The 22,976-nt window shown below is 36.4% G+C and overlaps 1 protein-coding gene across 1 annotated transcript in view; it reads right to left on the reverse strand.

Annotated features, from left to right (window-relative positions):
• LOC136041512 (diacylglycerol kinase theta-like) overlaps positions 1–22,976 on the reverse strand; it is a 114,006-nt gene that overhangs the window by 31,378 nt on the left and 59,652 nt on the right. Inside the window, exons 12-14 of the mRNA XM_065726218.1 lie at positions 17,714–17,862; positions 14,363–14,530; positions 12,451–12,577 (exon numbers count right to left, since the gene is read on the reverse strand). Of these exons, the coding sequence (XP_065582290.1) occupies positions 12,451–12,577; positions 14,363–14,530; positions 17,714–17,862 (444 nt within the window). The remainder of the gene's footprint in view (positions 1–12,450; positions 12,578–14,362; positions 14,531–17,713; positions 17,863–22,976) is intronic.

Raw genomic sequence — 22,976 nt, forward strand, 5'->3', positions numbered from 1 at the left:
GCGGAGGGGACAATCCATTTCATATACCGAGTAATTTCAGTTCGTTTTAAGTTTTAATGTCGCTCCTTACTTTCAGTTAAAAAACTAGTTTTTTTTTTTTTATTTAATAGTGTACAAGAATGAGATATTCGGGAATTTTAGACTTACAAAATAGTGATTCAAATCGTTAACAAGCGTGGTTATACGTTTCTATTGTAAATTAAATGAAAAAAAAAACAAGTTTTTTTAAATGAAAGTAAGGAGCAACATTAAGACTTAAAACGAACAAAAACTACTCCGTATATGAAATGGGCTTTTCCTCCTCAACGCCCCGCTCTTTACGCTAAAGTTCGACTCTTTCTCTTAACTCTATTTTTAAAACAGTGAGAAACTCTACAATAGGTTCTCTGATGCGCTAAATCTGATGGTGCGATTTTCGTTAAGATTGTATGACTTTTAGGGGGGTGTTTCCCCCTATTTTCTAAAATGAGGCAAATTTTCTCAGGCTCGTAACTTTTGATGGGTATAACTGATCTTGATGAAACTTATATATTTAAAAATCAGCATTTAAATGCGATTCTTTTGATGTAACTATTGGTATCAAAATTCCATTTTTTAGAGTTTCGGTTACTATTGAGCCGGGTCGCTCCTTACTACAGTTCGTTACCACGAACTGTTTGAAAAGTGTGGTTTTCTTCTTTAATGAATTTTCATAAATACAGCAGCGCAAATATACAAAAATTCTGGAGGGAGGGGGAGTGCATTTTTCTTATATTTACACCTATGAAATTGTGGTAGATCTAGAATATTTTAAAGGGGGAGGCTTGGCTTTTCCTTTGGGAGTGTGCCACGAAAACAGGCCTACATATTCAAAAGCATGCCCAATCGTATTGTTGGACAAGCTTAGTATTACCCATAAAGGTCTACGAGCCTGAGAAAATTTGCCTAATTTTGAAAAGGGGGGAGACACCCTCAAAAGGCAAAGAATATTAAAAAAAATCATAAATCAGATGCAACGCATCGGAGAACCCTTCTGTAGAAGTTTCAAGCTCCTATCTGAAAAATTGTGGAATTTTCTATTTTTGCCGGAAGAAAGCTCAGAGATGCGTGTTATTTGTTGTTGTTTTTCCCAGGGGTGATCATATCGAACCAATGTTCTGGAACATCGAAGCGGGCTTATTTGAATGGAAATGCTCATTGAAATGTTTAAGCAGCCAAAAAGATTGGAGCGACCAAAATGATTGGAGGGCAACTGGCCCCGCGCCCGTTTTCCCCAAATCGTAAAAAAAATCCCATTGTTTACGTATAGTATTTGTTATTGCGAGGCATACAAATATTTTTTAGGGTGGGGGGAGAGTTTTTTGTGCTTGGGTTAAGTTTCCATGGAGTTACTTTTACGTAAGGAAAGAAATTGTTGTGGGCGAAACTTCCAGGGGGAATTTAACAGAATTTCTATACAAAATCATTTTTATTTGCCTTACTTTCTCTTCGCCTACTCAATTTTGCATGAGATATCCCGGGAGAATTGTAAGGGGAAGGGTGGAGGGGGGACTTTCAGCGTGTTTGAATTTCCGAAAAATAATTGCTACGGAAGGGGGAATTTCCTGAGCGATAAAACAAGAGCTAAGACCTCATATGGCACTTGTGACGAGGTCGGAAGAGCCAAGAGCCAAGAGCTCATATGGTATGAGCTCTAACAAAATTCTAAGACTCGTAGATTGCTTTAAAAAGAAAACCAGATATTTAATGTCGGTCGGGGTTTAAAATAAGAGCTCTGAGACACGAGGTCCTTCTAGATATCCAAATTAATTAAGATCCAATTACCCACTCGTAATTTAAAAATACCTCAATTTTCCCAATTTTTCCTCTCCCTTCAGCCCTCCAGATAGTCGAATCGGGGGAAAAAAAAATTATCAAGTCAATTTGTACAGCTGCCTGTCATGCAAACCAATTTTCATCACTTATGCACGTCCAGCACGTCCAGCATGTCCAGAATTTTCAGCACGTCCAGAAGCAACAAGCTCGCCAAAGCACAGAACCTCACCACCTAACTCCCCCAAAGAGAGCGGATCCACTCCGGTTACGTCAATCACGTATCTACGACATTTATAAGCGTTTTCCAAGATTACCAGTTTCTTCCTCCAACTCCCCCCAATGTGATCAGATCTGGTCGGGATTTGAAATAAGAGCTCTGAGACATGAGTTCCTTCTAAATATCACATTTCATTAAGATCCGGTCACCCGTTCTTAAGTTAAAAATACCTCAATTTTTCTAATTTTTCCAAATTAACAACACCCAGCTCCCCCAAAGAGAACGGATCCCCCAAGAGAACTTGTGCTTATTCTTCCCATACATCCAAAAACATGTTTTAAAATACCAAACGATATAAATAAAACCTCAAGTCTGCTGACAGCTAAACAAAAAAGTGGTTGTAAATTAACTATTATAATTTTTCTATAACAAGAACGTTAGCATATAGAAGATAAATTTATATTTCAGGTACCTTACGATAGTCAAGTGGATGAGAGCCTGTCACTTGAGCGGAAGTTGTCACGTTCAATCCCTCCTGTCGTAAGGAAAGTATGTTTCGTCGTATATCAATCAAGTATATCAATAATTTTTTTCTGCTGTTCGAATTAAGCATGGACACTCTGTTCTGTTTACGAAGTACCCGTTTCTGTTCTACTCATGCAATAACAAAAAAATTTTTTTTCCTGTTCCGTTCAATTTTTGTTTTTACAATAGCTATTTTGTCTTGTTATTTTTTTTTACCTGTTTTTCTTCTGTTCCCCTATTTTATTTTAGTGTACGAGAATGAAATATTTGGGAATTTTAGACTTACAAAATAATGTTTCAAATCGTTAACAAGCGTGGCCATATGTTTTGCTCATGAAATGCGCTATATATGTGCTGCTCATGAAAAAAAAATTGTTTTCCTGTTCCGTTCTATTTTTGTTTTTACAATAGCTATTTTGTCCAGTTTTTTTTTCTGACCTGTTTTTCATCTGTTCCCTTATTTTTTTTTTTATTGTACGACAATGAGATATTCGGGAATTTTAGACCTAAAAATAGTGTTTCAAATCGTTAACAAGCGTGGTTATACGTTTCTATTATAAAAAATTGTGTTTTTCTTATTTAATGAATTTTCATAAATACAGCAGCGCAAATTTACAAAGATTCTGGAGGGGGGGTGCATTTTTCTTATATTTACGCCTTTGAAATTGTGGTAGATCTAGAAATTCTGTAAGGGGGAAGCTTGGCTTTTCCTTTGGGAGTGTGCCGCGAAAACAGGCCCACATGTTCAAAAGCATGCCGAATCGCATTGTTAAACACAAGTTTAAACTTAGTATTACCCATAAAGGGCTACGAGCCAGATAAAATTTACCTGATTTTGAAAAGGGGGACACACCCGCAATTTTTACGTAGTTTAACTCCTGCAGACGAAATGAATGCTTGCCTGAAAAATTCTAATTTATGGGCACACGTAAAAATATTAAAATTAACTACAAATATGCGTGTCCGATTGCAAAACAATTGCTGGCAATTGGAAACGGAAAGCTCCCAGTAGACTCAATTTCAGGACGTATACAACTACCTGCTGAATTCTGTAATTTAGCGACGTCCAAAAATGAATTGACTGAAAAAGTATTTCCGAATATTCTAACGAATTATAAAAATCATAAATGGCTAAGTGAACGAGCGATTCTGGCAGCCAAAAATATAGACGTCCACGAAATCAACAATATTGTTTTGACCAAGATTCGAGACCAGGCAGTCCTTTACAAGTCAGTTAATACAGTTGTGGAACCAAATGAAGCGGTTAATTATCCATCTGAATTTTTAAATTCCTTGGATCTAACAGGGTTTCCACCACACGTGCTACAACTAAAAATAGGCGTACCAATAATATTGTTACGAAATATAAACCCTCCAAAGCTTTGCAATGGTACGCGACTTGCCGTAAAAAAAAACAACAATGGAAAACGTAATAGAGGCAACAATCTTAACCGGGCCTTTTGAGGGTGAGGCTGCTCTTATTCCTAGCATTCCCATGATTCCAACGGATCTGCCTTTTCAGTTTAAAAGATTGCAATTCCCAATTCGATTAGCATTTGCAATCACCGTCAACAAAGCTCAAGGGCAATCATTAGAAAAATGCGGTATAGATCTTAATACAGATTGTTTTGCCCATGGACAATTTTACGTTGCATGTTCGAGGGTCGGTAAACCTGATAATCTATTTATATGCAGTGACAATTGGACAGCGAAAAATGTTGTATATTCGCAAGTTTTACGCAGTTAATTTGTATTGTATCTATCTATCTATCTATCTATATAAAAATGAGTTGTATGTATGCATGTTTGTTTGTAAAAAGAGCGTTTGTATATGAAGTCATTATAAGTATATACGGCTTTGTATATGCACAGACAATGGGAAAGCCAAGAATGTTGTATATTCGCAAATTTTACGTAGTATATATATATATATATATATATATATATATATATATATATATATATATATATATATATATATATATATATATATTCACAGGTGGGACACAGGGACACAACTACAATGGCGCGTAACTAATATGGCGCGTAACGACTTACGCGCGCGGGGGGGCTTGGGAGGTTGCGAAGCGCCCCCACTAACTAGGTGTTGGGGCGGCGCGAAGCGCCACCCCAACAGCTAGTTTTTATATATATAGATAGATGTGTCCCGGTCGTTATTTGTGTCCCCGTGTCCCAGTCTGTAATTTCTCTTTGAGTGTCCCGGTCGTCATTTATATTCCCTGTGTCCCGGTGTCCCGGTCTGTAATTTCGTCAGTCGACAAACATGACGTCAGTCGACAAACAACTTCATGACGGCATAATGCTCAATCCTTATAATGACGTCAGTCGACAAACATACATGACGTCTGTCAGCACAACACACAAACAACTTATTTATATATATACTAGCTGTTGGGGTGGCGCTTCGCGCCACCCCAACACCTAGTTGGTGGGGCGCTTCGCGCCCCCCAAGCCCCCCCGCGCGCGTAAGTCGTTACGCGCCATATTAGTTACGCGCCATTGTAGTTGTGTCCCTGTGTCCCACCTGTGAATATAGATAGATTTATATATGTGTTTCAAACTACGTAAAAATTGCGAATATACAACATTTTTGGCTTTCCCACTACTGGGAGCTTTCCGTTTCCAATTGCCAGCAATTGATCTGAAAATGTTTGACCAGAGTCATCGTTTTGCAATCGGACACGCATATTTGTAGTTAATTTTAATGTCTTTACGTGTGCCCATGAATTAGAATTTTTCAGGCAAGCATTCATTTCGTCTGCAGGGGTTGATCTAGGTATTATAGGCAATGTTTGCCTGAAATCTCCCGCAAGCAATATTAATGTACTGCCAAAGGGTTTCGAATTCCCCTGCAAATCTCTCAAAGATTGATCCAGAGCCTCGAGCGATTTTTTGTGTGCCATTGTGCACTCGTCCCAAATAATAAGTTTGCATTGCTGCAATACTTTACCCATCCCAGATGATTTGGAAATATTGCACGTGGGAGTTTCTGTAGAATGCAAATTCAGAGGCAATTTCAAAGCGGAATGAGCAGTTCTTCCACCAGGCAGCAACGTTGCGGCTATTCCGGACGACGCAATTGCCAACGTTATATCATTTTTTGATCGAATTGATGCCAGAATCACAAACGTTTTACCAGTACCTCCTGGCGCATCTAAAAAGAAAATTTCTCCAACGTTGTTATCGACACAATGCATTTTGAGACGCAAGCTTAATTTCACGCTGTTGCTCTGATTCCTCGGCACGCTTTCTTTTGGTGATTTCTCTATGAGACGCAAGCCTGTTTTCACACTGTTGTTGCGATTCCTTGGCACGCTTTCTTTTCTTACTTTCTCTATCAGCCGCAAACCTGTTTTCATGCTGTTCTTGTGATTCCTCGGCCCGCTTTCTTTTCTTACTTTCTCTATCAGCTGAAAGTCTTTTGGCATAGACTCTTTGAGCAGCTTCCTCTGTTGCCATTGTAGGTTCTTCAGTCATTTTACAATTAAAAATTTCTCTTTGAACAATCTTCTTAAATACTTATAATGACGTAATATACTAAGCATCGTCATAACAAACATGACGACAACTAACTTCATGACGACATACACAAATAACGACCGGGACACAGGAAATATAAATGACGACTGGGACACAGGGACACAACTACAACAGGGACGCCTGGGGCACAGGAGGGATATATAAATGACGACCGGGACACAGGGAATGTTCGATTAGCAATCACCATCAACAAAGCTCAAGGGCAATCATTAGAATAATGAGGTATAGATATGAATACGGATTGTTTTTCCCATGGACAATTATATGTTGCATGTTCAAGAGTCGGTAAACCTGACAATCTATTTATATGCACGTAGTTAAAAACATATATATATATCTATCTATATTCACAGGTGGGACACAGGGACACAACTACAATGGCGCGTAACTAATATATCGCGAAAAAAGCTAAAAAAGAAAAAACCTAAAAAGAAAAAAACTAAAAAAAAAAATAAAAAAGGTAAAAAACTAAAAAGAAAAAGCTAAAAAAAAAACTAAAAAAAGCTGCAAAACTAAAAAAAAAAGAAAACCTAAAAAAGAAAAAACTAAAAAGAAGCTATCTATATATATAAAAATAAGTTGTATGTATGCATGTTTGTTTGTTTGTGGGTTTGCATATGACGTCATTATAAGTATATAAGGCTTTGTATATGACGTCATTATAAGATGACACTACAGACCGGGACACCGGGACACAAATGACGACCGAGACACAGGGAATATAAATGACGACCGGGACACTCAAAGAGAAATTACAGACCTGAACACCGGGACACAAATTACAACCGGGACAGCGGGACACAGGGAATATAAATGACGACCGGGACACTCAAGAGAAATTACAGACTGGGACACCGGGACACAAATGACGACCAGGACACAGGGAAGATAAATGACGACCGGGACACAGGGACACAACTACAACGGGGACGCCGGGGGGAACAGGGGGGATATATAAATGACGACGGGGACACAGGGAATGTTCGATTAGCAATCACCATCAACAAAGCTCAGAGGCAATCATTAGAATAATGAGGTATAGATCTGAATACAGATTGTTTTTCCCATGGACAATTATATGTTGCATGTTCAAGAGTCGGTAAACCTGATAATCTATTTATATGCACAGACAATGGGACAGCGAAGAATCAGGTGGGACACAGGGACACAACTACAATGGCGCGTAACGACTTGCGTGCGCGGGGGGCTTGGGGGGCGCGAAGCGCCACCCCAACAGCTAGTATCTTGTATAATCTAGTTGGTATTATAAAGCTATCCCTAACTTTTCAGGATCAAAATACCATAGATGACATTCTATTAATTATTACGAAACTATCTCATTGTTTTACATTCTCGTTTGTTCTTGTTTCTTCACTATCGGTTAAACAAAAATCATTTTTTCATGTTTCATGTTTTAAACAATGATATAATATACGATATAAATAAAACCTCAAGTCTGCTGACAGCTGAACAAAAATTAACTATTATAATTTTCTATGACAAGAACGTTAGTGATCTCATAGACAAATTTATCTTTCACATACCTTACGATAGTCAAGTGGACGAGACCTGGCCAATAGAATGCAAGTTGTCAAGTTCAATCCCTACTATTGTAAGGAAACTAGTTTACCAATTATAAAAGCTAAATAAATTTTTACTGTTCCAATTAAGCATGGACACTCTTCGTGTTCTGTTTAAGAAGTACCTGTTTCTGTTCTGCTCATGCAAAAAAACAAAATTTTTGTTTTCCTGTTCCGTTCTATTTTTGTTTTTACAATAGCTATTTTGTCCTGTTTTTTTTTCTGACATGTTTTTCTTCTGTTCCCTTTTTTTTTTTTATTGTACGAGAATGAGATATTTGGGAATTTTAGACTTAAAAAAATGTGTTTCAAATCGTTAACAAGCGTGGTTATACGTTTCTATTATAAAAAAGTGTGTTTTTCTTATTTAATGAATTTTCATAAATACAGCAGCTCAGATTTACAAAGATTCTGGAGGGGGGGGTACATTTTTCTTATATTTACGCCTTTGAAATTGTGTTAGATATAGCATTTCTGTAAGGGGGAGGCTTGGCTTTTCCTTTGGGAGTGAGCCGCGAAAACAGGCCTACATGTTCACAAGCATGCCGAATCGGATTGTTAAACACAAATTTAAACTTAGTATTACCCATAAAGGGCAACGAGCCAGAGAAAATTTGCCTGATTTTGAAAAGGGGGGAGACACCCTCAAAAGTCAAAGAATATTAATAAAAATCACACAATCAGATTCAACACATCAGAATACCCTTCTGTAGAAATTTTAAGCTCCTATCTGAAAAATTGTGAAATTTTCTATGTTTGCCAAATTAAAGCTCACAGAAGCGTGTTATTTGTTGTTGTTTTTTCCAGGGGAGATCATAACGAACCAATATTCTGGAACATCAAAGCGGGCTCATTTGAATGGAAATTAAACGTTCTAGCACCCAAAAAGATTGGAGTGACCAAAATGACTTGAGATTACTGGCCTCCGTGCACGTTTTTCCCCCAAATCGTTAAAAAATTTGCCCAGTGTTTACGTAGTTTTTGTTATTGTGACGTATACAGATATTTTCAGGGGGGATGAGAGAGTATTTTGTGCTTGGGTTAAGTTTCCATGGGGATACTTTTATGGGAGGAAAGAAATTGTTGTGGGTGAAACTTCCAGGGGAAATTTAATAGAATTTTCCACAAAATCATTTTTATTTGCCTTAAGGAAGGGGGAATTATTTGCCTTACGGAAGGGGGAAAATAATTGTCACATAAGAACAGAAGGGGGGGGGATAAAAAAAACGAACGGAACTTAAAGTCTTTTCCAAATGAAAGTGTGTAAAGGAGAACTTTTCAGGCTGAATCTTCTGCAAGAAATTTTGCGGTGGGCAGGGAGAGAGGGTTTCATCGAGGATGAAATAATCCAAAAGAAATTTTAGGGGTTCGTGTTTTATGTGGGAGGAACTTTGCATGGATGAATTTTCCGTGAGGGGAGGGAATTCTTTACGGAGATAGCCAGATTGATCAGCATTATTTGAAAAACGATCAGAAATAAAATAAGATAACAATTTTTTCAACTAAAAGTTAGAAGCAACATTAAAACTCAACACAAAGAGAAATTATACTGTACATGAAGGGGTTGCCCTCCTTCTCAATATCTTGCTCTTTAGGCTAAAGTTTGACTATTTGTCCCAAATTTTTAAGAACAACTTCTGAAACACAAGAGCTGTTTAATTAGAACAGAAAGCTTTTTATAAGTACTAAGAGCTTTAGCGTGAAGAGCAGGGTGTTGAGGAGGGGGCAACCCCTTCATACGGAATAATTTCTGTTCGTTTTGAGCATAATGTTGCTCCTTACTTTCAGTTGGAAAAGTTTATTTTTACTTATTTGATGTATAAGAGATCAAGTGTGTGGGTTGGAGAAGTATTTTCTGCCACAAAACGACCGAAATTTAGAAAATAAGTTATCAAAAAGAGCAATTGTTCTCATATTTGCATCTCTTTGAAAATCTATTCAATAGGAGAGACTACTTCAAGAAAATATTATGCAGCAAAAGGTCTAAGGATCTTTAAAATTCAGAATTTATTTGTCAAATGAATGAATTGAATCAATGAATGAATTCAGTACATGGCTTAGAACAATGTTTTCTGGCAAGACGTGTCGGCAAAATATGCGAACTACATTCAAACCATGGTTTTTTCTTTTGAATGGTCTCTCATATAATCTTCTAGCAAATAATTAATTTTAAAAGGCTGTTTTAAGCCGCGATGGAAAATAAATTAATTAGTTGTAAGAAGTGTGTTTTCCCCGTTCATTTTTCCTCTTTCATGGTTTTATTTAGGATGGCTTCCAAACATCAGGAAGGGGAAGGGGCAAAGAAATGGTCTGCCGAAGGGAGACTACCCCTCCCAATGCAAATATGACCTGTGTTTAAATACTAAAGACTTTGAGCTGACTGCATAATTTGATGACGAAAATTATTTTATTATCGAAATGTCTCAAATGACTAGTATGCATTTCCGGGAAGTTCAAGGAGATTCTGTGCAAACATGAAAGTGCGTTTTTTGAAAAAAAGGATGCGAGAGAAAAAAAGATGAAAAAAAGAAAAAAAGAAAAAATGATGTTTGTTTGCAACGTCAGTTTTTCATCCCTTCATTATAAAAACTCTTCTTTTTCGCGGAAAAAATTGCAATAATACTGTTTTTCAAAAGTGTTACTTTTAGAGAAAAGTACTATCCCTCGCAAATGAAAACCCTGACAGGAAGCTAATGAGAGACTAATGTTTTCAGATTGGAGACCCATTTATTTTCCGGACGAAGGAAATCTTCCCGGATCGCCAGAAATCTTTCCGAAACTGCCAGATTTCGCTCTAAGGCATCTTAGCTTACCTACGACGGTGTGTTGAGCAAACCGGCATTTTTGATCGCTGATTACACGAAATCTGTATTCCCGGAAAATGTCCAAAACCGCATAAACTTGCATGTTTTTAAGCGATAAGCTTAAAGACTTGAACAAATCATACTGTTATTATATTTGTAATAAAAACCAAACTTGCACCACCTACACTTTTCTTTCTTTAAGCTTTAGGTGTTCAGAAAAAACAGCTGTTTAAACAGCATTTTTCTGTTTCTACTGAAGAACAGAACAATCACCGAGCTTTTTTTCTGTTTCTTCCGAAAAACACAACAGTGTCCACGCTTAGTTCGAATCAATTTCATATTTCTGTTTCTTTCTGATTCTACATGGTTTTTCTCTTTAACCATGTTGGTAAACAATTCAACTTTTTTTAGATGTCAGCCTAAGCTTAATAAAGAAAACCCAGTCAATTACAATAAATACTGTTGCTTTTTATTGAAACTTTTCAGCAGCTTCGGAGTATTGCAACCTAATATTATATAATGGTGGTTGGTTTTATTTGAATTTGGACGTTTCAGTTTTCCTAGTCTGTGGGCGAAACAACGTATATGGAAAAAAATTGACAGTCTTGGGTTGCGGTTCTGGCTTCAAAAAATCTGTTTGGCAATCGAAAAAGCTAAATGCACAAGTCACGGCAACAGTAATCTTGACAAAGATACAGCGGCCTTTTTGTGTTACAAGTATCACAGTATCAACATTAACTGAAATTCTTAGAAACTAAATTTTTAGCACAATATGGGCATCAAAATAACTGACTTCTCATGGTTTTTCCAAATAATAACGCCAAAATCAGTAAGTTTCGATTTTGCAAAATTGCACTTTTTTTGGAAATGTAGATAGTCATGGATGTTTTTTTTTTCTTTTTTGGAAGTGTTTCAGTCATGGATCGTTTTTTAAGGGGTGATCGTATCAACCATTGATCATAGAAAAATAGGGAGAAGGCTCATTGAAACAGACATTGATTCATTCAGACACAGACTTTATTCATTTGCATATGTTTTGATTTGAAAAATATAGCTTTAGTTCAAATGTTTTGAAAAGCAATCGATAAACAAAAAATTTGTAATTAGAAAAAGACAATTATTTTTTCACTCTAAACATGTTCCGAACAAATAAAGCTAAATTTTGGCATGTAGATTGGGGGTGAAAGAGGGACTTAATTTGCTATGGGACAGGCGGGGGGCAGCTTCCCCTCCAAGACCTCAGTTTGCCCTCCCCGGGCCCCAGTTTATCCCCAGGCTGATATTCAGTTTCTCTAAAAATCTTATCAAAATTAAGATAATCCTGCATAATTCATGCATCCAAGGAAACGAATAAGTTTTCTTTAGTATATCTTTGCCTATTTTGGTTACAATATGGATCATTTTTCAGTTGTCACTGTCATTTTCACTTGATATGGAAAAATTGGCACCGAATTTGCCCCCCCCCCCTTTTATCTTTTGAATTTTAATATCTTTCTTTACTTTCGTTTGAAAAAAAATGTCATTCAATAAAAAAAAATATAATGGCGTTTCACTTTCGCGTTTTTAGAGCTAATAGCATTGTTCGCTTTATTACCGAAATATGATAGATTCTTTTTACCGATATTCACCAATTAACACAAACCATTACACCGACTACGACCGGACTTTAAAAAATGAGTAAATTAGTTAATTGAATTAAAAAATATAATTAAATTCAATTAATAGAAATTAAAATAAAAAGAAGTTGCCAGAGATTGAGCCCAAACCCCAGGATCTGCTCCCTTGTAGGAGTATAGAAAACCTAAACCTTTACTCAACATTATCATACAAAATACTTTCACAACTCTCAACCTACTTTACATATTTTTTTGATACATCCGACTCTCCCATTTATAAAAAATGAAATAAAAAATTAACATTAAACACTAGAATTAAATTAAGAAAAAACGGCTATAGGAAATAAGTTTACCTGCTATTAAATTTATTTGGATTTTCCTCTCTTGCATTATGGAAATCTAGGCATAAGTCAGCATCGATTCCAAGCCCAAAATAATTATTCATCACAAAAATCTGCGAATTCTCTTCATTCGCTGCGCCTACAAAACAACAAAACTTGAAGTATAAAAACCTTAAAATAAATTATGACTAAATATACAACATAAAACAAATAAATCTAAAAAAAAATGTATTCTGTATTCAGCGAGATCTTCCAGTTTCAGCATTTTATTTGGATACTATCAAGGTCGTGTCCAGTGAAGGAGGAGGAAGGAGGTATCGCTTTGAAAAACCTACCCACCCACCTAAGAGATTTCTGTCAGACTCGTAAAAATGCACATAATAATAACAAACATGCACATAAAAAAAAATTGGAAGGGTTTTTTTAATTTTTTTTTGTAAAAAAAAACCCACCCAGTCAAAATCTTGGTTATGCTCTTGGATTCTAGTTAAATTTTACCAGCCATTTTGGTAGTTGGGGGATTCCTCAGGCTTACAAAAATCAGGCGAATTTTCTCGTTTACGGGCATTGAATTGAAATAGAAGAGTGACGTATGGCAAAATGCATGGGAAATATATAATTTGGGCCTTATATTTGCACATTGGGGGAAGGGGTGGTGGCAAAGTACATTAAAGTGCTTTTAGGAATGATGTAAGTAAGTATTTTGGGATTTTTAGGATAACTAATATCATTCCTAAAAGCGTTTGACTTTACTTTAGCCCTCCTCCTCCAATGAGTAAATACATAGCTCAAATTTTCCAGCCATTTTACTCACCATCACTCTTTTGTTTCAACTAAAAATAAATTATTTTATTTTAAAAAATACTTTTAAATTTAAAAGTACCACTTTTTGAAACAAATTTTTTTTGAAAAAATACTCTTTGAAACAAAATTTTGAAACATTTTATACTTGATTTGCATTTATTTATTTTTACTGTCAGTGTTATAGACGTTTACATGTAAGAATAATAGTAAAAACAATAAACTTAATACAGGGGTATTTAAATTTTATATAGGCTAACATGGGGATTTATGATACACTTTCAAGTAAGCCCACAAAAATAATTGGGCTATTGCGGGTTATCCTTCCCAAGAGGCTGCACGCTTAGGTAAAGTTCCGCGCAGCCTTGGACTTTTGAATTCACCTTGTGTACTCTAAGACCCCCTTTAACTACAAGTCTTTATCTCCTGTCCAGACACAAATAAAAATTAAATAGCAAGTATTTATTAGCAACTAAATGCGTAGATACAGAGGCGTTCCCAAGGACGTGCGAAGGGGGAAGGACCTGCTTCCTCCCCTGAAATTCCAAATTTTCCAGAAACTCTCAGTACTTCTAGTTCAAATTATCCAAAAACTTTGTTTTTTAGTATCAACTAACAACTTAAAATCAACTAAAAAAGAAACTAAAAAAAAGTAACAACTAAAAATCAATAAATTGAAGCAACTTAATTTACGAGTAGATAGAGATATATGTATAGTGGAGGTCCGTTTTTCCTGACTAAGTTTTTCTGACTGTCTACTAGTTTTGGCCGGTATCGACGAATTCACATCACCACCACCCTCCCACATACCTTTGCTAGGGGCATGACTCACTTAAAATTCACCGATTTCATAATCAGATTTCCCATCTGATCAACTTACAGAGGGTTAGAACGATTTAAAGTTTGAAAGGCATTAACAGGCGTGGAGACGAATACCGAAAAATTTAAAACTAGATCATCCTTGGCACAGTCTCGTACCATGGACATGACGGCCTTGCTTTTCCGTTTATTTTCACCATAATTTTGTTTCTCGTTAAATGAATTAAGATTTATCTGCTTTTTCTTCGCAGGATATCAACGTCTTTGTTCGTCAAGTCGTATCCGGAGCTCACAATAAATTTACCTGCCAATCCTGCTTGATTTGGGTCCGTCTTTTCTTCAGGATGAAAAACTACAGTCCATCGATCAAGCCGAATTTCTTCTGCGTCTATAACGTCTCTCAAAAGCGTTGAAGGATCTTCTGCACCCGAATAGCCTGGCCCCCATCGTAGAACTCGGGCTAGGTCATTTCCTGTAATCAAAAGGTTTACCAATTTAACATTATGATGCAAAAATATACTATAATGATGGGTATTTGAAACAGCAATTTCGTTTTTTTTAAATTTAATATCAATTATAAATAAAAAAAACTTAGCATAAACACATCCCCTCCAAATACCACAGCATGAGGAGGAGGTACAACCAAACAAATCAAAATAAAAGAAAATAACTTAAAACTAACCTCGGGAGGGGCTTAAAAACAAAACACAACTACAGCATCAGATTCCCTGCGACCACTCTATTAGCACACCGCACTCAACTTCTTCCTTAATATACCTGAATAAAAATTAAACACTCCATTAAGTGATTTAATACCAATTTAATCTATCAACCATCCATCCCATCTCCAGAGGCACATAGGGTATCGAAAAGGAGCTGCCTATCTTCCCGACGGTTTGCCGCTGCCAGAGTGTTGTCCCACAGATGTTGGATGGACATGTGCAGGTAACACAGGTCGGTCGCTGCAAGGTCATACACACAGGTCATACGTTCGTTACAAGGTATTTCTGGGTCTGCCTCTGAGGTGTTAGCCTGTTGGTTGCCAATACAGGGTTGCGTTGGGTAATCCGAAATTGTCCATATGCAATACGTAACCATCGGAAAGACAATTTGATAGGGTTGGTTTTCATTTATTGATTTACATTTTAAAAGACCAAAATGTATTTTTCATTCAGTTACCCTTTCATCATTGCTTAGAAAGGTCCTTCCTACATTAAATTTAGTGTTTGTTTAAAGGTCTCGTATAGTTCTTTGGATTTTTTCTATATTTTTTATTATTCTACACTGAAGACAGCCAAGCAGAGGTCTTAACCAAAATATTTACATAATCCCCTTCGTTTTTTCACTAGCTGTTTATCATCTTATCCTTGTTTCTCTCTTCCTTGCGATATTTACGTTTTGTCAAGGTATCTCCATCTGCTAACTCTTATGACGTCTCTCACAAGACGCTGGCCCGTCTTGTGGCGGATGGATTGATCAGCCATCTTTTGTTGCCAGCAGATGTTGAGGATTCGTCTTATACATGAGTGTTGGGAAGTGAAAATTCTTATCTCTTTTTTCTGGTTCTGATCCCAGGTGACAAAAAGATATACAGAAGGGAAATCAAACAGTTCGTGGTAACGAACTGTAGTAAGGAGCGACCCGGCTCAATAGCAAAAGAAACTCTAAAAAACGGAATTTTGATACTAAAATATACATCAAAAGAATTGGATTTTCATGCTGATTTTAAATATATAAGTTTCATCAAATTTAGTCTTTGTCATCAAAAGTTACGAGCCTGAGAAAATTTGTCTTATTTTGGAAAATAGGGGGAAACACCCCCTAAAAGTCATAGAATCTTAACGAAAATTACATCATCGCATTCAGCGTACCAGAGAACCTTATTGTAGAAGCTTCAAGCTCCTATCTACAAAAATATGGAATTTCGTATTTTTTGCCAGAAGACAGATCACGGGTTCGTGTTTATTTGTTTGTTTTTTTTTGTTTTGTTTTTTTTTCCCAGGGGTCATTGTATCGACCAAGTGGTCCTAGAATGTCGCAAGAGGGCTCATTCTAACGGATATGAAAAGTTCTAGTGCCTTTTTGAAGTGACAAAAAGATTGGAGGGCACCTAGGCCCCCTCCCACGCTCATTTTTACCCAAAGTCAACGGATCAAAATTTTGAGATAACCATTTTGCTCAGCATAGTCAAAAACCATAATAAATTTGTCTTTGGGGATGACTTACTCCCCCACAGTCCCCGGGGGAGGGGCTGCAAGTTACAAACTTTGACTATTGTTTACATACAGTAATGGTTATTGGGAAGTGTACAGACATTTTCAGGGGGATTTTTTTGGTTTGGGGGGGGGTTAGGGGAGGGGGCTATGTGGGAGGATCTTTCCTTGGAGGAATATGTCATGGGGGAAGAGAAATTCAATGAAAAGGGCGCAGGATTTTCTAGTATTACTTTAAAAAAAAAACAATGAAAAAATAAACATGAAAAAGTTTTTTCAATTGAAAGTAAGGAGTAGCATTAAAACTTAAAACTAAAAGAGATTATAACGCATATGACGGGTTCTTCTCCTCCTAAATACCTCGCTCTTTATGCTAAAGTATCTTTAGTAATTTCAACTATTTATTCTACGGCCTTTTTGATTCAGGGGTCATTCTTAAAGAATTGGGAGAAAACTTAAGCTTTAGTGTAAAGAGCGAGGTATTAACAAGGGGACAAACCCCCCTTATATACATAACAAAAATATAAGAATATAGAAGTTTATTACGTAAGTTAATTCTTAAGTTACGTATATTTTTTACTAATAAAAATCTTCGTTAAAAATTAAAAGTTCTAGTTCCCTTTTTAAGTAACCGAAAAATTGGAGGGCAACTAGGCCTCCTTCCTCAACCCTTATTTCTCTAAATCGTCTTATCAAAACTAAGAGAAAGCCATTTAGCCAAAAAAAATAATTAATATGCAAATTTAATTTTAATAATTTATGTGCGGAGAGCCAAAATCAAACATGCATTAATTCAAAAACGTTCAGAAATTAAATTAAAAAAAACTATTTTTTTTTTAACTGAAAGTAAGGAGAGACATTAAAACTTAAAACGAACAGACATTACTCCGTGTATGAAAGGGGCTGTTCCCTTTTCAACGCCCTGCTCTTTATTCTAAAGTTTTTTACTCTTTAATAAAGTAGGATTGAGAGGAAGAGTCAAACTTTAGCGTATAGAGCGAGGCATTGAAAAGGGAACAGCCCCTATCATACACGGAGTAATTTCTGTTCGTTTTAAGTTTTAATGTCGCTCCTTACTTTCAGTTAAAAAAACTAGTTTTTTTTATTTAATAAAAGAATATAATAAATTAAAAATGTTATCTCCAAACTTACTTAATTTAAAAAAGATTGATTTTTCTCATTTATAGAACAACTGAAATTTTGGACTAAAAATGAAAGCATCGGGCGTGACATATTTTAGGGTGACATATATGACAAAGGATGACATATCCAAGAATGACTTTCTGTGTCATGGCCACCCAGACTATCCTTTCACGTCAAAAAGCGTCAATTCTTCCAAGTACCACGAAAAAAAAACTGTTCATTCAATTTGGAGATTACCTTCTTCTAATGAAACTTTGCTTAAGAATGGCAAATTCCACGATAGCATAATAAGTCCTTACCAGTTCCTAGAGGTACAATGGCACATGGTGGTGAGGAGCAGACCGAATCCTGTCCTACATTATCTAGACATTGAAGAACCCATCCAATTGTCCCGTCTCCACCGCAAACTAATATACGATAATTGGCAAGTTTTCTGAACACATAAAGCCTAATAAATGAAAAAAGTATGTTACATTATGATTATTTATCACTTTAAAAAATACACTTTTTAAGGGTAGTATGACTAACAGTACATTTCTATTTTACTTCAAAAATAGGGTAGGAAAAAGCATAATAAAGCTGAAACATTTGGTAAAAGGACATGATTAAGAGCAGAAAAGCGTAAGAAAATGAAAACAAAAAATTGGGATTAAAAATTGAAAATAACTATAACACAGCTACTTGCGTCTTGGTAGGAAAAATAAATCTAGTATTCACTATTCAATTATTATTTATTATTTAAGAATTAACGACACTTCTTGACTACTAGGGTCCTTGCGTCCGCCCTACAGTACATTCCTGCAGCGTGATTCGATCTCTGGGTCCCGTATTACCAAGCTAAGGTCAAATCCACTGCGCCACCACAGGACCACTAATCAATTATGTTTTCCGCATTTTGAAAATTCGTTTCAAGGGAAAGGGACTCAACAAGGGAAGAGGTACATAACGTGATCTTCACGAGTCCCATTCCATCTGTGATGGTGAGCTTTTGTTAAGATTCCTTTTTTATGCCATTTTTCAAGTTCAAATGGTGAAAGCTGGAAAAAAAATTTGCCACAAAATTTGGGCAAAAAATCTGTCACAAAGATAGTGCCAAAAGGAAAAAAAACACATATTATAGTTCATGTCCTAGAAATACTCACATACATAGTATAAAAATAATTTGTGAGCAGTGTACTTTTTATAAGATTATAAATGACGTTTTAAAGAAAAAAATGCATTTTTCGAGCATATTATTTATACTCATAACAAATAGAAAGGTCCTAATCTTGTTTGTTCCTCTCTACAGGAAAATAATATTTTTCTGCGTACGACGTGTGCTTACAAGGACAGCGATAGTTCGTATGTTGCAATTTTGGTAAAACTTATTTAAAGTCTTTTCAAAAATCTTTACTTTTTCAAGCTGTAATAACAAACAGAACTCTGAAACAGGCGATAGTCATTCTAGTAGAATTAACATCCTTCAATTTTTTTTTTTTAAGATGCTTAAATTTATTTTGGAGTCTAGTTAGAACTAGGAGTCTACAAAATTTGAACTAGAAGTCTAGATCTCACCAGAATTATAGTTAGAACTAAAAGTCTAGGTTAAACTTCTTTGATTTAAGGTTTATCAAAAACCTTAATTCAAATCAGAAGCAGAAGCTTCTGATTTCGTCTATTTACCAAACCAACCGTTTTAATATTTTAATGTAAGGCTAGGGACAATTTTAGCCATCAACCGAATTAAGTTTTGAAATTTGTGTTGTATTTTTCTGTTCAACAAAACTTGAAACATTTTCTGTTAAACACTTCCTAGCAGTATTTCCTAGGTTTCTCATAAAGTTTTATTAGCTTTTTGGGTTTTAAGGATTAGTTTTCTGTTAGGTTTATCTTTTTAGGTTTTTGTTTTTTGTTGACTTTAACTTCTCGGGTCATTCTCGGGTCGGGTAACTGAAACTAGCCTATTTATACACAAAAATAAATAAATAACTTCTCGGGCCATTCACAAAATAATGAGCTTCCGGATTATTCACAAGATTACTTTCAGAGAGAGTTCACACAAAAAGTTTATGCAAAGTCTTGATGTAAATTTCCTTCTTTAATCTTGCCCAAAAGTAAAACAATTTCCAATGAAGGTGGCAAAGACTTCCGTGTCCTCTAATTGCCAACGAAAAGTTGAGACAAACCAAGGAAATGTCCAGTTATTGAACCAAACTAAAAAATTATGGAATGTTTTGTCCTATAAACTTCGGATGGGGCTAATTTTATTTGAAATTGGAAGTTACATGCCCTTTTTAAGAGTCAACAGTGAGCTGAGAGCAACCAGCCCCCCCCCCCCCACAGACCCATTATTTCCCAAAAACAAACATCCAAACGAAGCTTTGAGACATATATTTTTTACAGCATTGTTGAAAAGTTCATTAATTATACGTTTGGGGATGTCATCCCTCCCCCCCCCAAGGCCTCAAGGCAAGAGCTGTAAGTTATGCAACTTGTTCACTGTTTGCATATAATAAATGTTATTAAGAAAAGGTACGCAAAAGTTATTAAAGAAAGGTACACAAAAAGTCTCAATACTTTGAGACTATTTTCCCAAAATACGAAGGGATTTAAGGCGAGTCTTTCCTAAGAATGCCGAGGGGAGTGTTGAACTAAATCAAAACATGTTACGTGTACATTGGTCGTCAAAAGGGCGTAATTCAGGAATGACTGAGCATTTTAATTTGGAACTTTCTGGAAATGATAAAGGAGATGCTCAATTGACTAAAAAGGCAATATTTACACACTACTACTACTACAATTGCTGCTTCTACTGCTAACACAACTCCTTCTGTCCGAGCCAGGTCGATTGGTGCGCTGGATTTAGGATCCTTTGTCCGAGAGGGCGAAGGTTCGAATCCTAGTGTATCCAATTATTTGGTTTGGGACGGAGGTCAGTTGCGACTCTGTAAGCTCAGCCAGAGTCGACCCAGCTCTAAATGGGTACCTGGAAAATCTGGGAAGATAAACAGGAGAGTGTGCAAAAGCACAAGATTGCTGGCCCTCATCTCCCCATTACACTTCCTGGCTGAAGGGCCTTGAGACCGAGATCAGCACCACCGGTTCGGACCTTAAGGGTCTAGAGCCGCATCCTTTACCTTAACTTTTTTTTTACCACAACTAATATTACTGTCATCACTACTATCGCTAAGACTACTACTTCTGTAGCGGGTACTACTAAGGCTGAAGACATTGAAATAAACACTTGAGAAAACACCGAGACGAAACGTTGAATTAAATCAAAGCATATTATGTGCATACAGATTGCTGATACGGGCGTATAAGTAATATTTTTTAACGGATTATAGTACCAAGAGGAAACTTCAGGAGTATCATGAGTAGGATATACAGTTGACCAAAAGGCAAATATACCAGCTACTGCTGCTATTAATACTATTGTTACTGCTACTACTACTACTAATACACTGTTACTACTCCTACTTTTCCTACTACTACCATTACTATTATGATGGTAGTACAGTTAAGGCTAAGCGTATAAAGTTGAAAATTTAAGAGAATATTGAGGGGGAGTTTTGAAATAAATCAAAACACATTATGTGCATGCAGATTGCCAAAAGGGCGTATCCTAAGAATGGATACGTTTTACTTCGATCTGACACCATGTTTTAGGATTTTCAGGCTAATTTGAAATTCCCAAAAATTTGTCTTTAAAATAACATTTTACTATTAAGACTAATTTAGATAATAGTTAGCATTCCTGAATCAGCTAGAAATGGCAATTTGTTCATACTTGCCAGTTTTTTTAAAGCCGTTTTTAGATTTTTGGTTACTATGTGCCACGGCTCGTCCTTTATTAGGTTGTATCTACCACTGCAACTATGATTTTGAAACCTATTCTTACACTATGACACATCATCACCATCACTCTGTGGTAAATACACAGCTTAAAATTTGTATCCCATTTAACCCACTGCCTTGAGCGTTTACAACTAGCTTTTTAGTTTACAGCTTCTGTCTCTCTACTTAACGTTTTTTGGTAAAAGCTTGAAAACCCGCTATAACAGCAGATAGAGAACGACGGGAATTACAACTATGACAAACGATAAACTGAACTCTATTTTCCTTTTGAAGAGTAATAATACACCCATTGCAATAAAGACATCTAGCGTATTCTTTAATATAATTATTTAGAGCCGTCTTATTATGTTTCCGTCTCAATCTATCCTTGATAATCAATTGCTTGCTGTCATATAACTATGACAATTTTTACTAGTCATAGAAACTATAGTTATCCAAGTGTTTGGATGGCATGGGTAAACGGCGGGAGTAGGTATGACTCTCTTATTGGACCAATACTTATTTGCTAGCTTTTAGAAAGGCAAGCCCCCCTAGAGTCTCAGGCAGGTTGACTAAGAATTTAAGTTGACATAGGATCGCTAGATTCCCTAGAATGAGAGGTAAACAAGGCACGCCTGCCTATGGTCTTAGGCAGGTTGACCAAGAATTTAAGTTGACATAGGATCGCTAGATTCCCTAGAATGAGAGGTAAACAAGGCACGCCTGCCTATGGTCTTAGGCAGGTTGACCAAGAATTTAAGTTGACATAGGATCGCTAGATTCCCTAGAATGAGAGGTAAACAAGGCACGCCTGCCTATGGTCTTAGGCAGGTTGACTAAGAATTTGAATTGACACAGGACCCGTCATTTTTTCTAATCCGAATTAACCGGTATGGCTCTTAACAGCCAGAAGAGTGCCATTGTCAATTTCAGGACCCCTTAACGAATGAGAGACGTACAGGAGCCAATCACCTTGACTTATGGGAATGATATTATACCACAAGCTATTATGGTGAAATTTCTTGGTGTGTATCTTGACTGTTTTCTTTCTTTTAAACCGCATATAACTCACACCCGTTCCCTCATCCTCCACCAATCTTTAATGTTGTACCAGGTTAACTCATTTCTTCCTCCAGATGTTATAGTTTCTCTTTATTATGCTTTTGTTTATCCCTACCTTTCTTATTGTAGCTCTGTCTGGGGTATTACTAATAAATCTCTTCTCTGCTCACTTCAAAGAGCCCAAAATAGGGCAGTGAAAGCTACTTTTATTTTCCCTTGGTTTTACCCTTGCTCAGATCTTTATGATGATACTGGAATAGCTCCGCTGGATCGTATTGTAGGTAAAAGTAACCTTTATTTAGGGCATTCTGCTTTTCTAGGTACACTTCCACCGCCTCTGCAGCAATTTTTTTCACGGACAGGATCAGATAGGTGCTCTTCTTTTTTACGTAGTTCTTCTCGAAGATTTATTTTGCCCAAACGATCATCTACAGCAGCTCAGAGGTCTCCTGTTTATCAGTCAATTCTACTATGGAACTCCGTCCCTCCAGAAGTCCCTCTATTTCTTTCTGCAAAGGCAGTTGGTAAATGTTTAGTTTCGTTTCATGTACTCTAAAGTGTGTATTACTGCATATAGCAAGATTCTGATGATCGCATATTTTTTCCTTGTCATTATTAGAGAGGTGCATCAATTTCTTAGGTTTCTAAAATTCCCCTCCAACGAGACTAAAAATGCGTAAAGTG

This window comes from Artemia franciscana, unplaced genomic scaffold (genome assembly GCF_032884065.1).
Source record: "Artemia franciscana unplaced genomic scaffold, ASM3288406v1 PGA_scaffold_23, whole genome shotgun sequence".
Classification (NCBI taxonomy): Eukaryota; Metazoa; Arthropoda; class Branchiopoda; order Anostraca; family Artemiidae; genus Artemia; species Artemia franciscana.